The following is a 26,263-nucleotide window of genomic DNA, read 5'->3' on the forward strand; positions in this document are numbered from 1 at the left end:
ACCTATTAAATCATAATTTTCAATACATGCAATAGCTTGCAGCTCCCCTAATTTACCCGACAAGCTACGCGCATTAGCCAGCATGCAGCGGAGATTATTACTTCTCCCTCTGATGTTTACATTAGCTAAGGGAGAATTAGAGCTAAGGCAATTATGAGACTGCTTTCCTTGTAACGGAAGCTCCTTATCTGATAAACTATATGCCCCCCTCACTCCTCCCCCACAACCCTTTGCTAGTCCCCCTACCCCGTCTACACTAATTTTCCCATGGAATTCTAGCTCACCCACCCCCCCCTTGTCTAGTTTAAACACTCCTCCAACCTCTTAACCATTCTCTCCCCTAGCACAGCAGACCCCCTTCCATTGAGGTGCAATCCGTCAGGGCTGTATAGATTGTACCCCAAGGAAAAGTCAGCCCAGTGCTCTAGGAACCCAAACCCTTCCTTCCTACACCAAGACTTTAGCCACGCATTTAGCTCCCTAAGCTCCCGCTGTCTCCCTAAACTTGCACGCGGCACCGGCAAAATTTCCGAAAAAATGACATTGGAGGACCTTTGCCTAATCTTAGAGCCTAGATCCCTGAACTCACTCTTTAAAGTCCCCCACCTACCGTTCATTTTGTCGTTAGTACCGATATGTACCAAGACAGCCGGGTCTTGCCCAGCCCCTCCCAATAATGTGTCAACCCGATCAACCACATGCCGAACCCTGGCACCAGGAAGACAGCAAACTGTCCGGTTGAAGCGATCCGCTTGACAGATTACCCTGTCCACTTTCCTAATGATCGAATCCCCTATAACCACCATCTGTTTAGGCCTAGCTCTGCTCTCCTCCCCACCACTACTAGTGAAACTGGTCTCCCGGCTGTTAGAGAGATCAGCCTCACCTAGAACCGCCAATCCAGAGTTCACACTCCCATCTTCTTCACACAATCTGGCAAATCTGTTGGGATGCGCAAACCCTGGAGCAGCCTCCCTTTTCCTTTTCCCCACACTAGATTTTCTAACTGTCACCCAGCTTACTGCCCTATCATCCTTTTGCTGCTCCCCTCCCCCCCTACTATCTGACCCCACTAGTTCTTGTTCAGTTAACAAGAGACCCCTCTCAAGATTGTTGATTGAACGCAGTGTTGCGACGTGTTCCTCTAGGACTCTAACGCGAGCCTCTAAAGTGGCAATTCGCTCACATCCACAACAGAGGTATGCACTTTGGAACTGTTGTTCCACAACTGCATACATGTGGCAGGCTGTGCACTGTGTCAGACCTTCAATGTTGCTACCACTCATTCTCCCAGTTACAAGAACAGTTAAACAAAAATAGGTGTAAGGACTTGTAGTAAATACCTTGTTTTACCTTATTTTTAACTCCCTTAGTGTTTAACTCCTGAGTTTATAACTCCACTTACAGAGTCCCCACTAACTCCCTGAGTTTATAACTCCACTTACAGAGTCCCCACTAACTCCCTGAGTTTATAACTCCACTTACAGAGTCCCACTTAAAGAGCAATCACTTACAGAGCACCTACCACCAGAGCAAGCTCCACTGGAGTGCCTGTGGTTCTATTTATGCAGTCTGTAAAGGTGAACTAATCAAACCCCACCCTCCTCAAGCTGAGGGTAATTACAAGGGAATGTAACCTGCTGTAAGCCTATGGATCCCACAAACTTTGTAAATTAGCTCCAAAAACAACAATTACTTATGAAAAAAATAAATAAAACCCAACAGTAAAAAAACACAATGGTTTTGATAAAGTTAGTAAAGAATACTTATCCCTTTTTAGTTGAAATGAAAGCAAGTTGATTCAACCAGCCACCAGCCTGTTAGTAAGCAGCTCACTGGACTGCCTGTGGTTCTATTTATGCAGTCTGTAAAGGTGAACTAATCAAACCCCACCCTCCTCAAGCTGAGGGTAATTACAAGGGAATGTAACCTGCTGTAAGCCTATGGATCCCACAAACTTTGTAAATTAGCTCCAAAAACAACAATTACTTATGAAAAAAATAAATAAAACCCAACAGTAAAAAAACACAATGGTTTTGATAAAGTTAGTAAAGAATACTTATCCCTTTTTAGTTGAAATGAAAGCAAGTTGATTCAACCAGCCACCAGCCTGTTAGTAAGCAGCTCACTGGACTGCCTGTGGTTCTATTTATGCAGTCTGTAAAGGTGAACTAATCAAACCCCACCCTCCTCAAGCTGAGGGTAATTACAAGGGAATGTAACCTGCTGTAAGCCTATGGATCCCACAAACTTTGTAAATTAGCTCCAAAAACAACAATTACTTATGAAAAAAAATAAATAAAACCCAACAGTAAAAAAACACAATGGTTTTGATAAAGTTAGTAAAGAATACTTATCCCTTTTTAGTTGAAATGAAAGCAAGTTGATTCAACCAGCCACCAGCCTGTTAGTAAGTAAGTATGTGGGACTTGGCTTGTTTGTGTGCACTGTGACTCCTATTAAATTGGTGTAGATGAAGAAGGTCTTTACATATGAGCTTGTTTATCCAATATATTTTTATAGAGACCTACATTGTTTGGGGGCATAGTTTCCCTTTTAAATGGGCCCAGATGACTCTTACAATAGAATAATAAGACAGATTTACTAATTTTTGTGATTGTATTTAAAAAGCAGACTTTCTTTTTTTCTGCAATAGCATAATAGCAATAATTATGTCATTATTGTTTGCTTATTTAAGAAAAAACTCAAATGATTTAATCTCAGTCATGTTAAGTTGTGGAAAAAAGTTAATTGCATCATAATAGGATAAAATATGAGAGGGGTGTTCAGTTACTATATTGGGTATACAAGGAACTAAAAGAGTGACGGCTTATGTTCATGCAAACAAACGTTGCATTGTTTCATCCATTTTCAATAAGAATGTAGAATGCTGACTGTCCTAAACAATTGCCTCAACTGTTTCAACTTGCTTCATACCAAGGATACCCTTCCAACTGACTTCTACTGCATCTCCGCATGTAGGAATGGGTTTCATTCAGTTTTTCAAGATCTTTTACATTTAATATGTTATGTCTTATATGAGTTTGAACTTGAATGCATTTTAGGCTGTGTCTTTTTATAATGATTGTCTCAAATTACTATTATAAATTTTAATTAATTGGCTTGAAGTAAATGCTTGAAAGTTTGTGCAGTTCAGTCCATGATTTGTTGAGTGCTGACTGATAACTAATAACTAAAAGGCAGTTATAGTTGATTTTGGACCATCTTTTATTTTCCTCCCTTGCATTGAGGCCCCTTACTGGGCTCCCACCTGTGTCCATGTAGGCTGAGTAACTGCTATACTATTATTCTGTTCTTGTGCTTGTTTACCAAAAATGACTTTTAAGAAATTCTGGGTAATAACCACTCTTGTATCCATCTCAATATATATCATATGTGGTATGTATTGCTAGAATTTACTTTTCTTGTACTCTTGAGATCATTACCTGTATTCTCCTATAAAGATGTAGAACTTTGAACTTGACTGTTTTAAGAAATTCTGGGTAATAACCACTCTTGTATCCATCTCAATATATATCATATGTGGTATGTATTGCTAGAATTTACTTTTCTTGTACTCTTGAGATCATTACCTGTATTATCCTATAAAGATGTAGAACTTTGAACATTAAAGAATCTATCTATTATCTATCTATCTATTTATCTATCTATCTATCATTTATCTATCATCTATCTATCTATCTATCTATCTATCTATCTATCATCTCCCTTATTCTTAAAATGGTATTCAAAGGAATATTTCGTATGCTGGCCTTTAGCCATGATTTTACATTTGTTTTATTATAATACAGTTTACATCCAGGGTATAAAATGCTTTAGAACAAAATGCTATTAAATATAAAATATTTTTCACATTAGCTTGATCTTAATAAAACAATATTAAAAAACAAAGTGAAATGACCTAAAAAAAAGAGTATAAACACAATAAAACTTAAACTGTTTTAACAGTATCATTAAACCCTTTAGAGCTCAATGACAGTTAATCTCCATTTCTAATCCTGTTAAAGCAAATCCCATAAAAGGAAAGCATGTTATAGTTACTGTCACATCTTGCAAAATGCAAAAGCCCCATCAGCGGGAAATGTTCCTGCAACTCACACCCAAAATGAACTGGTAAAAACTGATGGTGGGACAAGGCATCCATCACTTGTTTTCCACCGTTTCAAGCCACTGCTACATCTATCCATAAAAGCCAAACCAAGAAACCAGGATTTGCTTTTGAATTTTGAAATACCATCTTAAATGTAATATTGACATTAATTTAGAAAGAATAAACCAAAAACTCTAAGACAAAAGGATTTACCAAGGCAGCCTGCTCCACATTTGCACCTATGTAATGCTTTATAATATGTGTGTGTGTGTGTGTGTATATATATATATAATATAATGTGTGTGCATATTAAAAAATATGAAGGTAAGGGATCTCTTGTCCGGAAACCCGATATCCAGATAAGGGAGCCCTTACCTGTTCAGATGTAGATAGTTTCTGCAGTGAAAACTTTGATAACAGTTTGATAAAACTCTTTTATCATGACCCAATATTTTGGGTTTTATAGATAATGCCAAATAAAATATTCCAAGACTGATACACGTTATACTGTGTATAAACTAATTTTTTCATATTACATATTGTCATCTATCTGTTTCCTCTTAATATACTAAGTATAATAATAAGTATACTGCCATACACCCATTTGCTTCAGATGGTTCCTTCTGTCCTTATACAAAGACACCAAAACTTTGCCATTACATTATATGTGATTTATATGCATGATGCACCTCTACTTTACTTTCATATAAATATATTACGTTTACAATAATCTGGATCCAGATTATTCTGTTCTAGGGCTATAGTTTGAGGAGTATCATCCACTGGAGAAATGCATAAATCTACCACTTCCACTGCCCTTAATCATGAATGGAAAATGTTTGATATTGCTGGAACCAGTTCTTATCAGTCTCAAAACACAATATTTTCAGGTTAATAAGTGATACTTGCAGTTCTGCCATGTGTTTCCCGTTCAAGTGAATGATTGGATTGAGGTGTTTCTCCACTGGAAAACCAAGAAAATATATTACACAGGAACAAAGCCCTACACAGTCTGTTAGGTTTGCTCCTTTAAGAAATCTTATGCTGATATATGCAATTATCTTAAACTACCCTTTTTTATTGTTTTTACTCAACTAATGAGACAAAATGTGGGTTATATTTTTTTGATAGTACTGATTGGTGATGTTTTCTGGTTTCAGTAAAATGTTTTCTATATTTTAGTAATCATTTCAATGTAATAAAAGCTAAACCTTGCTGTCTTATGGGAAAGTATATCCAGAATTTGGAGTGTCTAAAAACGTCAAAAGATTATCTCCAGAACACATTATTAGGCCCAGTGTGGATAATGCTGTTGCCTGTGTCAGAGCTAGTTAAAGACCAAAGTCAGCCCTGTGTAACCTCTGAATTAGATGCTAAAAGATAACTTTTCTTCTCTATTGCTGAAGCCAAACATGAAGAACTTGCACTTGCCCTTTTTGAAATTTTTAAAAGTTATAGTCAAATGCAGTAAGATAAGGTCAGGAAGGTTAGCTGGTCTCAAGCTACATGCTAATTATAATTGTTCTTTATTCGCTTATCGCGTTCATATCTGTACAATCATTGGGGCCACGAAGCTATTAAAAGGAATTGCATTTCTGCTATATATTTATTATCATCTGTTATGCTGTCAGAACCTGTTATTATTATTTTTGGCAGTAAAAATTGATTTTTCAGAAAGAATCTCTGTTTGCAGACAAAGCAATAACACAAACCACAGTTGTTGTTGTTTTTTTTTTTTTTTTTATAAAAAAAAAAAAGATGTTCCATAATTATGGGGCTGCCTCCATGTGGACCAAAAATAGCTGATATAGCCCCCAGGCTAAGGGCCTATCAGGTTGAAATTTTGAATCGTTGATAGGTAAAGGGAATTGTATGAACCAGGAAGTGGGCTTTAGTACTTGAAAATGGCATTTTTTCTATTTAGGATTATCCAATGCCACATACTACTAGAAAAGTATATTTTTATGAAAATGGTTTAGTTAGATGAAGCAGGGTTTCACATATGAGCTGCTTCATACAATACATTTTTATGGAGACCTACAATATTTAAAGGAATACTGTCATGGGAAAACATGTTTTTTTCAAAACTCATCAGTTAATAGAGTTTATCAAGCAGATTCCTGCATTGTAATCTGTTTTTTAAAAACGCAAACAGATATTTTTTATATTTAATTTTGAAATTTCATATGGGGCTAGTCATATTCTTCATTTCCCAGGGTGCCCCAGCCATGTTACCTGTGCTCTGCAAAGCTTCAGTCACACTTTACTGCTGATCTGCACGTTGGAGTGATATCGCCCTCTTCATCCCCTTTTCCCCCAGCAGCCATTCAGCAGAACAATGGGAAGGGAGCAAAATAGCAGCTCCCAGTAGATATCAGAATAGCACTCAATAGTAAGAAATCCAAGTCCTGCTTAGGACAGTTACTTGGGAGTAGGAGAAACAATAGGCTACCTGAAAGCAGTTCTTATGTGTAGCGCTGGCTCCTTCTTAAATCTCAGATTCAGGCACAATGCACTGAGATGGAGCCTACACACCAATAATACAGCCAAAAAAATATGTTTGTTGGTTAAAGAATAAACGTTTAAATAGTAGAGTGAATTATTTGCAAGGTAAACAGTGTAATTTAGAAATAAAAAGTATACCATAAAAATCATGATAGTATCCCTTTAAAGGTATAGTTTCCCTTTAAGTGATTCATTCACACTTTATACATGGAATACAACACAAAAGCTTTTACTATTTAATCATAAAAAATAATGCCACTACACTTGAGAGATTTTGTAATGTTATTGTATCTATTAAAGATTTCTTCTTATATTTTAAATATTTTCAGCATTGAAATGTTATCTTTGCACGTGTGTCTTGTATATTAGATTATTATAATATAGTCCCATTTATAAGCTACGTATTCCTTAGGTATATCAGTTCCTTAATGAATTTAGCTGAAAACCTAGTTGAATTAAAATCCTGGGAGAAATGGAGAATTAGCAGCCATCTATAAACCTTGTCATACAATTTGCTGGGGCAAACATTGTTAAAGTTAGGCATTACTAACCAAGTAGTGTGTTGAAGTGTGTAACTTGAAAAAATATATTGCATGAAACACAGTGGCTTTCATTTCCGATTGATTAAGCACAACTGCAAAACAGTAACGGGCCACAACATCAACCAAAGCCCTTAAATCACTATGTGGTAAGATTTGGCAACTAGAGCTATTGATTGCCAGGCTCAAGCGTGTTCTGTACATAACTCCCATATCATTCTTCAGCTGGAGCATTTTGAGTGATGAGGTGCAATAGGGGTATTCCAGGGTCTCAACCACCTTCTGCCAATTATGTTTGCAACTCTTCAGAATGCAAGCAGAACTGCCTGCAATATGAAATGCAACACTTAAAGCTCCATTCTAGGAGAGCAAAGAGTAAAAGCACAGCAAATAAATGAGATTGGAGTAAGTTTCAAAGTACTAAATAAAGACCCTGTGCTCCCATGTCTTGCACTTTTTGGAAAAAATTCCTGTTCAAGGTAAATAACTACTACTCTAGTGAGTAGGAAGCATCCACTTATCCAGAAAATGAAACAATCCTGCAAAGAGAAAAGAGAACAAGAGTAACCATTTAGGAGCTAACATCCATTTCAGAAATAGTAGTAAAATGATTATGTATATAACATGTACATTTAAGACAGGAGATATACACAGATCTCCATATATATATATAAAGTTCAATAATTATATATAAGCCTGTTTTTGGTTTCTGAAGGATAGAGACCCCCACGTCCTTTAAAAGAAACTAACTTTTTTTTTTCAGTGCGGATGTTGGACAAAAAAATACATGTTAATTTTTTTTAAAATCTGTCCAGCTGCAAGCCAAAGTAATGAATTAAAGAAAATGCATGTATATTTAGAAACTTGCTCTCACCTTCTATAACTGATTGCTCAAGCAATAACAAATAAGGCCCCCAATGTTAAGATAATTATGACCTGTAGTTTATGGCATGAGTCTTTCATAACATGCATGTGATTAATATGTCAGGTTTATACAGAATATCAAAATTATGCAGTCATGAGTTTGTTGAGGCCATTTCCATCTAAATGGAAACAGACAAAAGGTTTATTCTTTATAGAATATCTTTAAATTGTTATGGAATACTGTATATGTGATCCAGTGTAATAATATGTCACATGTTATTGCTTCACCCAACAACAAAAAAAGAGTATGCGTACACACAAACCTTTGATTGGTTAATAAGACAGATTGTTAAATCAAAGCAGCAGCTGCTCAGCTGACATATATGTCACATATAAGCCTGCATCTACCTTGCTTATGACTATGTCTAAATATTCATTTTCAATTCCTTCAAGTCTAAATATCAGCATTTTGTGTGAAAAAGTACATTCTTTTGTACCTTTTCTGAGCTTTTATCTTTTGAAAATATTGAAAACTGCACCCCCTCATTGCAAAAAAAGCAATATTTTGGTTGTTATTGCAAAATGTTTGTCAAGAGTCATACTTTCATGTTTTTGTACTTCAGTGTAATGGTCAGCAATACAAAATAGCAATCTACCTGCCTGCCTGTTCTAATCTGGTTGTACAGTTAACTACGGCAGAGGAGACCAGGATGAGTGGGTTTATTGTACTGTGGAGCAATAGCACAACATACCCACTCGTCCTGGCTAATCAGCAATGGCATAAAGTGATATCCACTTAAAGAATGTATTGAAAATACCAGGTACAAAAATTATTCAGCTTTTATTTTAAATACTTGTAAACTTACTGGGGCAGCGTGGTTCCATAGTTAGCAATACAACATTATATTTCAGCATTTCAAGTTTCAATTATGCTTATTAATGTTTTAAATTAGCATGAATGTTTCTTTTTGATTAAATGGGAACAATTGCTTCTTTAAGGTAAAGGTCTCTGAATGTGTGATTAATCAGATTGAAATGACAGTGCAGACAGGCCATGCCATGCTTCGTTATCAAAATGATTGATTTTTGGCTCTGCTGCTGGGTGAAAAAATATCTGCTAATAACTGCAGAACCAAACCTCCAGATGTCATTGATAGCACAAATCATATTTTCACATTCCGTATTATTTGCCTCATTTGCAAGAATACGGACACAGAAAATGATCTGTTGGATTGAAAATTATACCATGAATATGACACTCGTGTTTAGCCGGGGAATATTCTGCACTCCAAAGATACAAATAACTGTTCAAGGACTTGCCTTTTACATTTTTTTTAAAGCAAAATTGTTATATCACAGTTGCGATATAAAAAAACAGTTGGATTAAATTGCACTTTTGTTATGTATAACTGAGAGAGGGAGACTGTTAATAGAAGAAGACATAAGAAAAAAGGCTACGTGTTTTGTTTTTCTTATTGACCCTTAAAGCTGACCACACACAGTGTGCAAGTTGCTTGGCCATGTTCATTATGTTTATATAAGGTGTATATGATAAGGTGCATATGATAAAGATTCACCTTCATTAGTAGTTACATATGACCCTACTGACACACATTATGTAATGTTGTTTTGAATATATATATCTTTATCAGAGTTAGATTTCCATAACTTATGTCTGCCAAATATCATTATTTTGCAAAACTGCCATAAAAATTTGTTGCGGAAAAATTTGTTGCGCTGAATTTTTCCCCGTTTCGCAAATTTTATGACGAAGCGAAACGGGACATATTCACTCATCACTAGAGGTGGCCTTTCCATAATTCGGAACTTTCTGGGTAACGGGTTTCTGGATAAGAGATCCCATACCTGTACAGGAAAGAAATCATTCCACCCTAACCGTAAGTTCATGTAAAATCTGGCAAAAAAGAAACAAGGGCTAAACAGAGAGTGTTATAGAGTTTTATAGTGCCTATAACTATGGACAAAAATAGATAGAATTTTACCTTGTAAAAAAAAAATTACCTTTTATTACTCTGAGCTTGAGCAGTGTATTAGTTTATTATGATTTATTATACAAAAAAACTCTGTATGAATGTATACAGTATTTTATAATTACTGTATGTTGTACAGGTATGGGATCTGTTGTCCAGAATACTCTGGCCCTGGGGATTTCTGGATAAGGGATCTTTCCATAATTTGGATCTCTATACCTTATAGTCTACTAAAAAATAACTTAAACATTAAATAAACCCAACAGGATTGTGTTCCCTTCAATAAGGATTAATTCTATTTTAGCTGGGATCAAGTACAAGGTACTGTTTTATTATTACAAAGAATAAGTAAAATCATTTTTAAAAATTAGAATTATTTGCCATGGGAAACGGCCTTGCTTTAATTCGGGAACTTTCTGGATAACAGGTTTCCAGATAATGGGTCCCATACCTGTATACAAACTATACAAAGATATTCAATATTACTTTGATGGTGGTTTAAACCATATCACCAATTAAAAATGACACACCTATTCCATAATAATCAAGTAACTCTTCACTATGCCCACTTGGCAACTGTCTCCCCAAATCCCACATTTGCATCATAGATTTTTGTGTTTTGATGGACAGTTAGTGCTAATACATCATTGGCCTGGATTTCCTTTGACAAGATGATGTATTTAAGCTGTCTATGAAAAAGCACCCAAAGCCTGCATGTAGAGAGGCAGGTTGTCATGAGGGAGACATTCAAGAGTATATATTGATTGATTGGTATATAATTTTCTTTATTTCCATGAGATTGTATCAAAAGTTTGTTTTTTACACTTTTGGAATCCTGGAGCACCAACAGTTGATAACATTTAAAATGTACTTAATGGTTACATTGAGAATAACCTTGCAGAGATCTATGATTATTTTGTATTTTATGGAAACAAACCAAATTTATTCATGTGTTTTTCTTTTTTTTACAGTGATTCTATTGCAAACAATTACAGTCCTGCAGCAAGAGACTTTTCTACCCACTTTGTCTACAAACTTAACAGTGTTAACGGTAAGAATAATTTTAGTATAGTTTTTGAAAGATAATACTGAAGTACTAATGTGTCTTGAGGCCTTCAGTGTTGTGAACTGGAGCCCACCATCTTGGGTTTTGTTAGTCAGTGGCACGCACATGCTCTGTGCTCTGCAGCAATTGAGAAGCTAAGTTAGGGTTGTAGCAAATCATCAAACAGAAAATGAGGTTGGCCTGTCATAGATGCCGATGCTATAGGGCTCATTATTATATTCTAATGCAAATTGCACTGGTTTTTGAGCTGCCATGTAATGAGAATCTGAATCAATTACTAATCGGCATTGTATTTTGACATTTTTATTTTATATATACAGTATTTTGTATGTCTGTTCCTAAGCTCAGGTAACTGACAGCAGTCCACAGCCTGTGCCATTAATCAGCAGAAAAGAAGATGGGGAGCTACTGGGAGCATCTTCAGGGGCACAGATCTTCACTGCTAAAGGCCATTGTTGCCTTGGGCTGGTACAGAGCTCCAAAATATAACGTGCCACATTTTCACTGCTTCTTTGTGTAGTTTTAGTTCTTCTTTAGGGGCATTGATGGAAGGGAGGGGATACAAACTTAAGTGAAAGGGAGACAATTAAATAACTAATGCAAAGTCAAAATCAAAGCCAGAATTGGAACCACCTTTACAAGATAAAAGTAAACATTTTTTACAGGAATATAATTATGCATTGATCGGTTATATTCATTTCTTATAGAAATACACAGAAAAGAAATAAAAGCTAGATAGTTTACTGGACAAATATTATTCTTTATATAACCAAGAATGAGAGTTCTAGGACAGTGTCTAGTATATAATATCTTTCCTTTCAAAAACTAGTTTAACAGCTTACCTAACCAACTGCGGCAGCATAGGTTATCTAATCGGCATTAAATAAATTCACAAAGGAAATATCTATCTTTAAGTCTAATGATATGAAAGAGGAAATAATTGCAGTAGCTAATGGTCCTGACTGAATGAGAATATCTTCTGTTTGTGGACATTTTTTATGGATCAAAGCATCATAACATAGAAAATGATGAATAGGGTTCATAGCACAGGACATAAGGTATTTCTGTGCAACTAATTATATCTATAATTACATAAATTTAATTTGGCAGACACGCTGTTCTCTACATTCAAACTTTTACAACATTGTCAATAGCTAAGGCTAAAAAAACAGTCATAATCTAGGAGATAATATTAAGCAAATAATCATGTCAGTTAAAAGAAAACTATACCTCCCAACAATCTAGGTCTCTAGAAGAATATATGCAAAACCCTGTTTCATCTAAATAAACCATTATCATAAATATATACTATTTTAGTATTATGTGCCACTGGGTAATCCTAAATAGAAATTTTGTATTTTACGTACTAAGGGCAGCAGCCAGGACAAATCTGCCAATGAATGACAAAGTTCTCTTTCCTGTTACAGTTAGAGCTGCATTATTTCTGGTCATGTGATGTCTGAGGGAGCACACAGCCCCTCAAAAAATGGTGGCTCAAAGGAAAAGATATAAAGGGGAAATATTTACTCATATATATATCCTACAGTTTGATAAGATTCTTTACTAGATGACATAATATAAACTATTTCTTGGTTAAGTATTCATTTTGGGGGTATAGTTTTCCTTTAATACTGCATTTTACTACAGTAAAGTACTGCATACAACACAATATCCCACTTTAGGGGAAGAATGATGCTGCTTGATTTTATAAAATGTACAAAACATACCTCACAATAGCTAAATATTCTCAGTCATCTCCCAAAAAGAGTTACCGAGACTAAGCTCTGTCTTAAATTAAAGATTAAAAGATATGAGTTGTTACCTGACACTGCCACAAAGGCTGATAGACACATGAAAAAGAACATTTTTCATAATTATTCAATTTGTATCTTCTACAGTACATTATAACCATGTTTGTGTTGCACCCCAACTACACACACCCTTCTTACTCTTTTCTGTCTCACAAGCTTAAATGAAAATCTTGCCCAGTATACTATAGCCATCTATTATATTCAGCTCTGCAATGTTCTATAGGTTTGGTGCTGATACTTCCATTCTGGCTGTACTCCTTCTCTGCATTTTATCTATGTAGCAGAATGGCTTCATGCTCTGCATCTGACTAAAATCCACCTAGCGCTGAACCCAGGGCTTGCAGAAACATTGCTAACATAGAGACCCATCACATAGTAACCCACTCCTGTACATAACTAAATGCCCAAACTGCCTTCTAAGAAGTTTCCCATCCAGAAAAAGCACAGTGACATTAAATTCCATAACTAAGGTGTGAAATTTATGGAGAGCATAACAGGTGAGAAAAACCCCAGGAGGTAACAAAAGTCAAATCTACAATAGAAGAGAAGGGGCTGCAAAACTGATGTGGAGACAGTGGGGCAAAAGGAATAAAAACAAATAAATACAAATAATTAACATAATATATAACGTGTGTAAACTGGCCTCATTTTCAGAAATGGTGACTAAAATTCTAATAATCATTTTCAGATATGTCACTGCCTGCAAAAAAGTGCGTAAAGTTTATTAGCAGTCTGCAGATCAGAAAATGATCAGATAGTATTCACATTGGAGCTAATTAAGCCTTCCTTTTGCAGGCTGATCTCATTAGATACTTTTCAAATAAAAATTGCACAGATATTTTTGAAAGCTAGGTAAGAATTTTAGCTGCTATTTCCTTAATGGCCACTGTGTATGTCCTTTAAAGTTAGTTAAACTTTGGGCTGATTCTTCAGAAAGGAAAGTAACTTTTTGTACTTCCTTCACACTGAAATGCAGCATTAATTACACATACTCTGAAAGCAACAATAAAGAAATCTACTAAAATGCAGTTTCTTCACCTTCTCTCTGAAGATGTCAAAATGGCTCCCTGCTTCCTGGGTTTGTTGTGTAGTTAGTGATCCAGTAATTCAATGAAAAACATTAGACTGGTACAATGTTGTCTCAGTGGGTGGAGCTTGTTTGCATATATTCATAGCCAGATGAAATTAGCAGAAATAAGTGTTTCATAGTTCTAACAATATGTTGTTTGACATAATAGACGCTAATATGAGAGTTAGGGGTAGACTGAACCCATATTTTTGGAGTCTGGATGTTTCCCAAATCCTTCACAAAAGATTTGACAGAATACAGAACCAAATCAGAACTTTAATGTGTATATTCTGATTTGATTAAAGCTTCAGATTTGTTTAATCTCTAATTGGGACAAATATCTATTTACTAATGTTTACCATATTTATCCTTATTTAGAATACACCGAACCAAACAGGGTAGAAAATATCACTGGATTTCAGAAACCTCTTTATTCAGATCTCAGGACTGTGAAGAAAAAAGTCAGCAAGCAAAAGTAAGTACTAGGGAATACATGTATATATTAAATAGAATTCACAAAGGGATTCAATGATGATGTGAAATGCCTTGGTTTTTCCAAGTTACCTAAAAAATTACTGAATTATTTCGTCTTTGCCAAAAAACAACAGTGTTAAGGTTGAGGTTAAAGACTGATTGGACTTCTAATAAGATGTACCTTCAATATATTTACTGTTAACAAGCAAATGGACATAAAACATTCATTTTAACATAGAGCAGCATTGATTCAGTCTTTATACACAGTTTAATAGTGAAAGACAAATTTACGAGCTGGCCTCTTAACTTTCTAAAAAGTGATGGGGTGAGGTGGCTTGTTAGGACTAAATAGCCATCCAGTTAAACACAGTCAAATACTTCTTATCAGAGTAGGTACCTTGCATGTTATTGTAGATGAAGCAGTGCATCCTAGTAAATACACATTGTAAGAATAAGCCTTAGTTTCTGTGAAAGGAGGCACACACAGGGCAACTGGCCTAGCTACCGTCTGCATCTCTCAATAATGTATATTTGCTACAGGGGAGAAAAATAATGTGTCAACATTTTAAATCAAATAATTCACAAGTTCTGCCCTAGGTACAACCCTATGGGGCACATTTACTAACCCACGAACGGGCCGAATGCGTCCGATTGCGTTTTTTTCGTAATGATCGGTATTTTGCGATTTTTCGGAAAATTGTCGCGCCTTTTTCGTAACCATTCCGAAAGTTGCGCAAAATCTGGCGATTTTTTCGTAGCGTTTAAACTTGAGCGAAAAGTCGCGCCTTTTTCGTAGTCATTCCGAAAGTTGTGCAAAATGTTGCGATTTTTTCGTAGCGTTAAAAAGTTGCGCCTTTTTCGCAGATTTCGTGCCGAGTACGAAACATTCGGATTCATTCAAGCTTCAGTATGGTGACTTTTCTTGGGCCAGGTTGGAGCTGCAGGGTGCCATTGAGTCCTATGGGAGGCTTCCAAAATCATGCAAAGTCTGAAAGTTTCGCCCGCCGCTTACGAGCGCTCAATACGAAAAAGTCACGACAAGATACAAGTGAATCGTAATGGCTACGAAAAACTCGTGTTTTTTCACGCAAGTCGTAATGGCTAAGAAAAACTCGCGTTTTTTCTCGCAAATCGTATTGGTAACGAAAAAGTCGCGACAATTTCTGAAAAGTCGTAAAGGCGCCGAAAAAATCACAAAAAATACGAAAAAGTCGCAAAATGTTCGTTTTCCAATCTGAATTTTTCCAATTCGAATTCGTGTCTTAGTAAATGTGCCCCTTTATGTTGATGCTCAAATGTAAATCTTCATGTGAAAAGTCCAAACTAATTGGCCTCATTTAATACAGTATATAAGAAACTGTGTCAGTATTAATATTGCAATAAAAGGGCTGACAATTAAATGCAAAGTAAAGTGGACTAACCAATGAATATTTTTTCACAAAGATTTACACACACACATTAAAGCCCTATTCTCTCAAATTATTTCAGACTATTAAATTGAAAAATAAATAATACCTCACTGGAAGACCACCCCCCCATGTGTTTCTAACAGAATCATATAAAAGACATTGTCATCATTGCTCTTTTTCTGAAAGTCATTTGAATGAATTAAAAACAGCATTTTTATGCCATTTTGTTAAACTCTCTTAGTACTGCATTTTGCATACGTAAGAAAAAAACCATTATTTTTGTACTCCAACTGTTGTACACAATGTAGACACTTAAAAAAAAAATTCCCCCTGCAGTCTTGATAAGATACTTTATAGCCAACGTTCTGAAAATGCAATGAAATAAACACACGGTGCTGTGAAGGATCTGTCAATAACTCGTTCTACATTGAAATTAAAACTAAGTGTTGAATTATATTGTGTGGGTAATGTGATATGAAGGATAAAAAAATCAGTTACTCATGCAGTGCACTGCCATGGATTCTAATTAGAGGCACTGTGCTATATGATGCCAGTATAATATTGTTTCATACTGTTAATCCAGCAACCTCATTTTCTCAATATTAACCTTGATTTTTATTTCATTAAAACACATCTATTAAAATCCCCACACTGAGCTTTAGTTGACAAAAAAAAACCCCATAAAAATCCAGAAGACGCTCGTGGACTACAAGCTGGATAATTGAACAAAACAAACATCTAGAAAAAATGCAAAATTACAGTTTATGGTTCATAGACAGCATCACACTTCAAATGTAAACAGATGCTTTGCAGGTTCATTTTTAAAGCCCAGTGTACAGAACTGTATTGTTATTATAACAATGCAGATGTGCACTGAATGCTTTTTAAAGCAGGATGGACAATATACACAGAGCCTCTCCAGAACAGCTGACATTGGCACTTTGACCAGTCTACAGGGGACACAAGGTGCCAACATAGCAGCTTCTTGGTGTAAAGACAGCTCAGTGCCATGCTTGTAATTGACAGGAGGACTCTTGTTCTTGTGGCACAGAACAGACAATTAATACGATAGAAATTAATTTAATATCACAAATTCTTGCTAGGTATGTAGCCAGCTTTCACATCTAAAGCACAAAAGGTTAAATGTGTGGGCACAGTGTATTGTAGAACATTCACATCACATTTCCATATTCTCTTACTGCAGAACTATTAAGTAACATATAACACTCCTAAGTGTGTTAAAAAAGACAATGTGACATTCGTCAAATGTATGACAAACTAATAGTCCTTGAAAGCTGTACACAAAGAATACAGTGCATACAAGAAAAGTAGTTTTTGATATAAGCAAGGTGAGGCAGTTCATATATTTGACTAATGAAAGTGTAACACAATTCATACTAGTGGCAGGTTTATTAACCAAGAAAGCAGTTCATGTCATTAATTGGTAGCTGTGGCGACTATGGTGAATGACATATATAACATATATAGAAAACACACCAGAATATTAGCATTCATATATAATGCACCTTAACATATAGCAGAATAAAGGCACTGCCTTAATCTTGTATGATTCCACAACTAATCTTGTGATAGTGATGAGCGAATTTTTTCAGCAGGCATGGATTCACAGCGAATTTCCGCATTTTGCCATTGGTGAATTGTTTCATTAAACTTCAGTGAAAACTAGGGGCGGAAAAATTTGTTGCGCGAAAAACACGGACGACAAAAAAAGACGTGGACGACAAAAAAAACAAAACACGTGACAAATGTGTTTCGCAAATTTTTCACTGTTTCATGTTGTTTTGCAAATTTTGTGGCAAAGCGAAATGGGACAGATTCGCTCATCACTAGTGATAAATGTAGTAGTATCAGTCCACAGCTTCCACTTGCTCTGGCATTTCAAGTTCATTGAGACCCAACAGCCCCCACCAGCCCCTCTGGCATTTGCACGAATATACAAATTGCCAGTCTGGGCCTGAGCACAAATCCTCCTAGCTCTTGTTCTTACTATTAACTGCAATGACTGAGTAATGGCCCCCATGTACTTCCTTATATACACAGTGGAAGGGCTGAAATCCCATTGGTTGATTCAAAAAGTGAATATGATATATGCATTTTTTACTGCAGAAAATAGGCCACATGGGGAACTTTTAATGTAGCTTTGTGAAGATTTTTGCTGCTTGCAAAACACAGCAGGGGGGGGGGGGCGCCAGGCAGGTACGCCTTCTTTCACCTACCACTGGTTCTGGACCCTTTCCCCTTACTGCAGAGGTAACCCTGCCACACACATGGGGGGGTTGTTGGCGGACCAAGCCGACCAGGTTGCCTAGGGCGCCTGGCCGGCTTGGCCCAGCACTGGTGCAAAAACATGTTTCTTGGGCAGAAATGATAAATAGCCAAGATCACAAAAATGCAAACATTTTTTGATTATTATGTTATGATGTGCGGAGCCTATTTCATATATAATACCTCAAAGTATATATCAGGATAAATGCATTGCTACTTTCATGTGTAATGTCCAAAAAACGTATATCAAACAATATTTACATATAATACATCATGTACATACATAAATTATGTACATTACTCAAAAATGTATGTCATAATAAATATAGTACCTGTTTTATATATATATATATATATATATATATATATATATATATATATATATATATATATATATAATATTAGTTAATCAGGATTATGGGAATGAAATGCATAAAAATCAACGATTAGCAGTAATAGCTGTGCTTTGACTCCTTAGTAGAGCATGTGTGGCCCAGAGCATCTAACGGGACTTCCGGTTTCCCCTATTTTCCACTAAGATATTTAAATGACACTGCTGAGCAGAAGAAAAGGTGTGCTGCAGGAACAAATGGCTTTTCCTTTTTGGAAAACAGTTATAAAATATTGTTTCCAAACACAACCAGATGAACAGATTGCACTTAAAGGAAAAAAAGCCAGATGAACAGCACGCAAATCATAATTCTGGTCTTTGTCATTTTATTTGCTGCTAACAACCAGATTGCAATCAATTTTATTAATTATATTACTTAATGTGCAGTCTGTTACCGTTTTCGACAACCTTACAGTTATTTGCTGCTCAAATCAACAAAACTGTATGGAGATATTAAAAAAAAAAAGTCATTTTAAGTGTCTGGTATTTTCCCCCCACGTACATGGTGTATTTCCTGCATCTGTCTTCTCACTTGTCTTACTTATGTATCATCTCATAATAACATACATTTTCTTCTGTGTGCCAGATAATAGGATGGGACTTAACCATAATGGATGCAGCTAATGACTCAAGCAATATTTGCAGACACAAATAATTGTGAGCTGAGGAGTGCTAGAAAAGATTGCTGTATGAGTATAAAGATGTTAGAATTCAAAGCCGTCTGAGGAGAAATCATAAATTAAACTCATAAATCTTCCCTATCTTTAGCAGTCCTAAGCATTAGTGCAGTGTGTGCTGTTCTAAAAAGAAAGATTGAAAAAAAAAAGTTTATTGAAGGATTTTAATACAATATCTTCAGAACTTCTCAACTGCTGAATTGTATTGTACAAAAAAAAATGCACAGAGCCCTGCAGAGAGTAAGAAGATGCCTGTCAGCTTCCAGTGCAGATTCACTGGTGGTATTTATATGAACGACCTGCAGTATGCCTTCCTATTTTGATTAAAATTAAAAAAAAAAAAAGTGACAGCTGTGGAAAACATGGACGTGGTTGAAAAATAATATTGCGCTGTCAGTCAGTCCATCAGAAATATTTTTCACCATGATTTCTGCAGACAGCCTTTTCAGTATGCTGCTATTCAAATAAATACATTTAATACTGTCCAATATTTCAGTGTCACAGCAGCGGATCACTGGGAATGTGTTATGTATAAGCTGCAATTTGTTATTGACAAGGCAGAAATCTAGCTTTCCAATAAAGAAGTTTTGCTTAATGAACACTAAAGAAAAACCTGTCATCCCTAACAGACAGTAACATATACTCTATTACTGGAGTGACATGCTTATTCTAGAAATGAAATTCTATATGTAAAAAAGGGAAAAAAATGAAAGCAGTTCTGGTGTTTTTATACAACACTTTTTTCCGGTTTATATATCTTTTAGTACCAGAGTTTTTTTCCAGATAGCCTTATAAATATACATTTTTTTTATTGTATATTGTGGTGATATAATTGTATTATAATTGTTTTTTGTGCCTGATTCTAAAGATTTGCATCTTGTGCATTAGGTATAACTCTCCATTGCACCCCAGGATTTTCACACTCTCTGCACGCTATTGCGCTCTCTGTACTAGAAGAGCTGAATTTCCGTGTTAAAAAAAAAGAGGTGGCTTTTCGCTGTTCCTGGTAACTGTCCGCTCACGGCCACCTGAGGCAAGATTCTTACCTTGCCTCATGGCAGGAGTGGCCTTGGTCCACTTATTCTGTAATGGTCCTATAAGCTTGACCATAAATGATTTAACTTATCTTTAAGTTTAAAGGCTCCGTATACACACTCTATTAACATTCGTTCAGTGAATAGTGCTTGTTCTGAGTATGCATATTGTTAGTCAGAAATAGTTATGGTTTTTGTCATATCTTGCATGAAACCACTTTAACTTTCTATCTCTCTCCCTGGTTCTGGTGGTGAGCCACTGTTTGGTGGAAAAAACTAGTCCACAGAAAAAGTCTATGTATAATGAGCTGCTCCTTATCTCAAAGCCTAACAAAGTCTACAGGGTGTGTGAATTTGTTTAAATTCAAAGAATAGGTAAAATAAATTTTCAGCACAAGTTCTATCTATGTTTAGCAAAGGTTTATATAGGTATGCACTGCCTCTTTAATGAAATGTAAAAAAACATATTTCACCACCAAGGACAAGCTGTCTGGCAAAATTAAGGCTGGGGGATTTTTTTTATGCTGCAGGTGTTATTGTTTTAGTCCTTTGGCTGTGGTCTGGTCCCCTCTATGATTAAATTGTTCGACAAACCTGTATGATTTTAAGGTTTTTATGTATTTGCATTATTACTTTAAATACATTAAAAGTACAAATGTTATTAGAGGTGCTTTTTCACTTACATTAGTAGTTTCTATCCTATTGTTTATAATCAGATGGTTTAACATCTCACTGATAACGCCATTCTTGACCCTCTGTGATCTGGCTATCAACAGAACATTGGCTCCTTGTGGCTCTGTCTCAGCCCTTCTACTCCTCTCATTCTATACCACTTCTGTAGGAAAATTGATTCAGACTCAAATATACCTGTTTACTCCAGACCTCTCTTCCTCTGTCCTTTCACAAGAACTACTTAAAACTGAACCTCTCTAAAATGGAATTAATTATGTTTCTGCCATCATCTTCCCCTGTACCTTAGGTATCATTCACAATCAACAACGCCCACATCTGAAGCCTTGGCAAATTCCGTTACTCACCCATGCAGCATTTCTCTATACGCCCTTACCTTAGATTGCTACTAAAGTGCTTACTCAGTATAATATTATTTCCCACATTGATTACTGCAACATAGTACAGGTATCGGACCCCTTATCCGGAAACCCGTTATCCAGAAAGCTCCGAATTACGGAATGCCCGTCTCCCATAGACTCCATTTTAATCAAATAATTCAGATTTTAAAACTGATTTCCTTTTTCTATGTAGAAATAAAACAGAACCTTGTAATTGATTCCAACTAAGATATAATTAATCCTTATTGGATGCAAAACAATCCTATTGGGTTTAATTAATGTTTTATTGATTTTTTAGTAGACTTAAGGTATGGAGATCCAAATTACGGAAAGACCCCTTATCCGGAATACCCTTGGTCCCGAGCATTCTGGATAATGGGTCCTATACCTGTATTTGCAGGCATTATAATATGCCATCTTTATACTACAGCAAATTAAATTCAAAATACTAACTCTCAAATTCAAGGCTCTAAACCATGAAGCCTCTCCTTATAGCTCAGCTTCGATCACAAATATACACATTCAGGGTCTATGCACTTAGATTCTTATTTTAGTCTCCTTTCTACATTCACTTTACTAACGGCAAGACTTTTCAGACTTACCTTTCTCTGGAATTGAGATTTTTAACTAAGATTTTACTCTTCCCTCCAAACCCTCCCTAAATACCAACATGTTTAGATAAGCATAAACAATGCACCCTGATTGATCAGTAATCAACTTACCATAAAGAATCATCTTTATGTATCAACTGTTCCCCCATTTTTTAGAAAATAATCTAACATGAGTTTTATTATTCTGTAATCTATATTGTAAGGATTGTAATTGCAATTATTAAATATTATTATTATTATAAATTCTGTGTCTATGACAAAGCTACTTTAGCTTGTAAGTAAACTTTTTTGGTTTGTGCTGTAGATTTAACTTTATATTGCCCTTAGTTTCTTGCTTAATCTGTGTGTTTCATTCATATTTGCCTGAGGGCTTAAATGATCCTTTCTCCTGTGCTCACTAGTAGCAGTAAAGTCCTTGAGGTCAGGTCAAACAATTTTATCAGGACTATATCCTGTCGGTAAAACTTTTATTTAAAATTCCACACCACCTAGAGCAGCAACCAATATTTATACAGCAGAAGAGAGAAATGACTTGGATGTAGCCTATTGTAGGTCAAACACATATTGAAGCAATTGAGGAACAATACACAGGAGATTAAAATTAATAATAAGAACCAAATTTATTATAATATATTGTGTTAACTTGTGTTTTTAAAATGAGACCGAGATAGAACTACGCATAAGTACAGTATATGTGGTCAAAAAACCCCAAATCTTTGTCCAGTTCTCAAGCCCTGTGTTTGTAAAGATATTTTACATACAAAGATTAATATAGAGAAAATCACAGTAATTATGGATAAACATCATTTAAGATAGATTGATTGTAGTATCCATTTCTTACTTGGGAAGTGATGCATTGTAATATATATGAAAGGGCACCATTTGTTTTTGTACTAATTGTAACCCAGACAGTCACATACTACCCTTAAATACGCTCACGTGTGGCCCATGATTTCCATACATTATCCTAATCTTTACTCTTTACAGGGTTTCGGTCATCATTTTTATGATGTACTTTTTATTTATAAACTACACTCTTTACATTGCAAATAATTCACTCTACCATTTCGGGGGGGGGGGGGAAGGGGGTGATATCACTCCGACTTGAAGCACAACTGTAAAGAGTGAAGTTTATCAGAGCACAAGTCACATGACTAAGGGCATCTGGGAAACTAACAATATGCCTAACCCCATGTCAAATTTCAAAAGTAAATATAATTTTTTTTAAATTCATTATTAGAGTAGTGCCTTAATTATTTCTGTACCACAAGATGTTTGACATTCCATAAGCTCCCTAAAATGTATCTAGACTTACCCAAATACTGTATAATCCCGTTCATTTTCCCACCTTTGCAGGAAAAAATGGTGTTCTCCTAGAGAATATCATTCTTCTATTTGCTTTTCCTGAATTCGACTAACATTTTCATATGCCATGGGGCACATTTACTAATCCACGAATCGGAATGGGAAAAATTCGGATTGGAAATGAACATTTTGCGACTTTTTCGTATTTTTGCGATTTTTTTCGTTGCTGTTCGTTGTCGCGAATTTTCATAGCCATTACGACTTGCGCGAATTGTCACGACTTTTTCGTAGCCGTTACGATTTGCTCGTATATCGTCGCAAATTTTTCGTATTGAGTGCTCGTAAACGGCGGGCAAAACTTTCAGACTTGATGATTGCATGATTTTGGAAGCCTGCATGATTTCAGACTGCATGATTTTGGAAGCCTCCCATAGGACTCAATGGCACCCTGCCGCTCCAACCTGGCCCAAGGAAAGTCACGATACTGAAGCTTGAATGAATCTGAAACTTTCGTACTCGGTGCGACGGCTACGAAAAAGTCGCGACAATTCGCGCAAGTTGTAAAGCTACGAAAAAGTCATGACAATTTACGAAAAAATAGCAAAATACTGATCATTATGAAAAATACGCATTCAGACGCTTTTTGGACGTTCGTGGATTAGTAAATGCGCCCCCTAGTGTTTATGCAGTTATTTCTTTAGGTTCGAGCACCCAATGATACTTCCCTTCCAGTTAGAAGGACACTGAAATAAGGCCATCCACCGTACTGGGGTAAATGTAGTAAAAAAAAGTGGCTATGAGCTTTCCTGTGGTCTCAGTGCTTGCAAGAAGTCTATATAATATGTGTTAAATCCATAATTACTGTTCAGGACCTAAAAGACATCAGCAACATTTGCTATAGGACATTGATTCCCATAGTTGTATCACCACCCATCAAAAATAAATGCATTGTTTACATTTTAGATGAAACACAATAACAATTTAATCATCTACAGTAAAACAGTATTTGGCATGTCAAAGACACATTTGCATGTCTGACTCCTACTTCTACCTGTGAATATGAAGTAATGTATTGCAGGTAAAGGTTACTATAATTATTAAATGTCTTTTGTGTACAGAAATGTACTAGATATCAATTGGTCATGAATATACTGTACATACACAAATATGGTCTCTCTGTTTATATTCAAGGATATTATGATAATAATAATAATATAAGATTATTTTTGTTTCTTAGACTTTTTGACTTTAGAATGCTAAATTAGTTTTTTCATAGCTGTCCAGTTAGCTGAACTATTCTGATTTAGAGAGTTTTCAGTTATACTTTAGAGAACTGCTTATTACTGAGTCACAAAGTTATTTACTGACCTTTAACTCTGGTGGCTAACAGAAAGACCTGCAACATTTAACTATGTTCTTTGATTTCTCTTAGAACCAGCAATACCGTACCTTTCACATATTGTGTGTCCACATGAGAACAGAATTCATTAGATATTAAACAGAATTTTCAGACAGTAGATAAACTATAATTACCAAGTGTTATTGTATAATTTAGAAATGTTTATAAGAAATAGCAGAAGCGCAGGGAGAAGGTGTAATGGCAGGCAGTGTAAACATTGTTAAATAATTGTCCCAGCCTTCCGCCAACTGCAAGACTTTTCCTCAAATTTCACATCTAGCAGCTAAAGTTTACGTAACTGCTAAGATTCCAGTTTAAATTAAATACTCATTCAGTCAGAAGCATACATCTTTTGTATGTTTAAAGGGATAATAATACTGAAAAGTGAAGTTTCATTATTTTGCAAAGAATTTGCTGTCCTTTCTCAGATTTGAACAGAAATGTCCTTACCATTGAATAATGAATGCCCTTAATTGTGGGTGTTCAACCTTTACCTGCAACATTTCACATTCTAAGTTTTATGTTAGAGTCCCCCACAAAAAAGGATACTTTGTGCATTCTCCAACTGCTTACGTTCAAAACTCACATAAACTCATATAGCTGACACTGAAATTATATCCTTACAATATGTATTGCTGGCACCCATGTTTTCACACCTTATCTTGCTTATCTTACCATCTCCATAAAACTCTGCACATCTTCATGGAAATTCTAATTTCCATGTGTCTCATACCTTTTAGAAATTAGGGTAAAAATAATTGAATATAGCTCAAACATATTTAAGATAATGGTGGCTCTTTTATGTCTTTTTGCTTCGGGTCTGGGACCACCCATTACCTACCTTTTCCACAATGGAGGCCATTATCTTAGGACTTTGAAACCTATATACTAAGCTACCATAAAATGGCACCTTAGGGAATTTGTTTATTCTAGATCGGACACTGGAGTCATGATGCCACGTGTAGTTACTGCACCATTACTGGGTAGTTTTGATACTGAAACAGATATAGATTTATGTATTGTTAACAAGACTAAGTGGATGCATTATGCTATCTGTCCTGAAACAGTAACCAGGCTTTTTTATGATGTTTTTTTTTTAGTTCATTATTTTGCATGTATTATGTGTGTTTTCACATACATTCTGCTGTGTCTATGAAACAGCAGCCACATTGTTGATATTCACTTTGAACAGCTTTTCTTTAATCTCTGGAAAAAAATATCCTGACAATGAAAGAGTGAAGACTTTAGAATTAACAAGATGTATTTTGTGGGATAGCAAAAGAATGTATTCATCTTCTGACCACCATTCAGAGGTATCAAGTAACCAACTGGAAATGTAGTCAGAAAAAAATGTGTTCCTTGCTGTTAAAGGCACACTATTGTTCCTGTAACTACACAGTCCTATCTTTCCTTCTGGATTCAGCTCAGTGGCATGTATTTTGCAGCAAGTAGCTGAGAAAAGTTTACACAAAATCAGCGATCTCTATGCAGCTGTGTAAAGAAAAATTATTCTCCCAGAATGCTCAAACATTTAGAGAGAATTGGCTAGGAATTAGTGATAATCTGAAGCACAGTGTCTGCTCAATATTGGCCACACCTTAAAGCAATTATAAAATTATACTTCTATCAATTCTATGTAGATAGAACTATA

At 35.6% G+C, this 26,263-nt stretch overlaps 1 protein-coding gene across 1 annotated transcript in view; it reads left to right on the forward strand.

The window, feature by feature from the left end:
* Nucleotides 1-26,263, forward strand: part of LOC100490346 (dynein heavy chain 3, axonemal) — a 522,485-nt gene that overhangs the window by 23,597 nt on the left and 472,625 nt on the right. The window contains exons 2-3 of the mRNA XM_031898872.1: nucleotides 10,982-11,061; nucleotides 14,335-14,431. Of these exons, the coding sequence (XP_031754732.1) occupies nucleotides 10,982-11,061; nucleotides 14,335-14,431 (177 nt within the window). The remainder of the gene's footprint in view (nucleotides 1-10,981; nucleotides 11,062-14,334; nucleotides 14,432-26,263) is intronic.

This window comes from Xenopus tropicalis, chromosome 3 (assembly GCF_000004195.4).
Source record: "Xenopus tropicalis strain Nigerian chromosome 3, UCB_Xtro_10.0, whole genome shotgun sequence".
NCBI classification, from domain to species: domain Eukaryota; kingdom Metazoa; phylum Chordata; class Amphibia; order Anura; family Pipidae; genus Xenopus; species Xenopus tropicalis.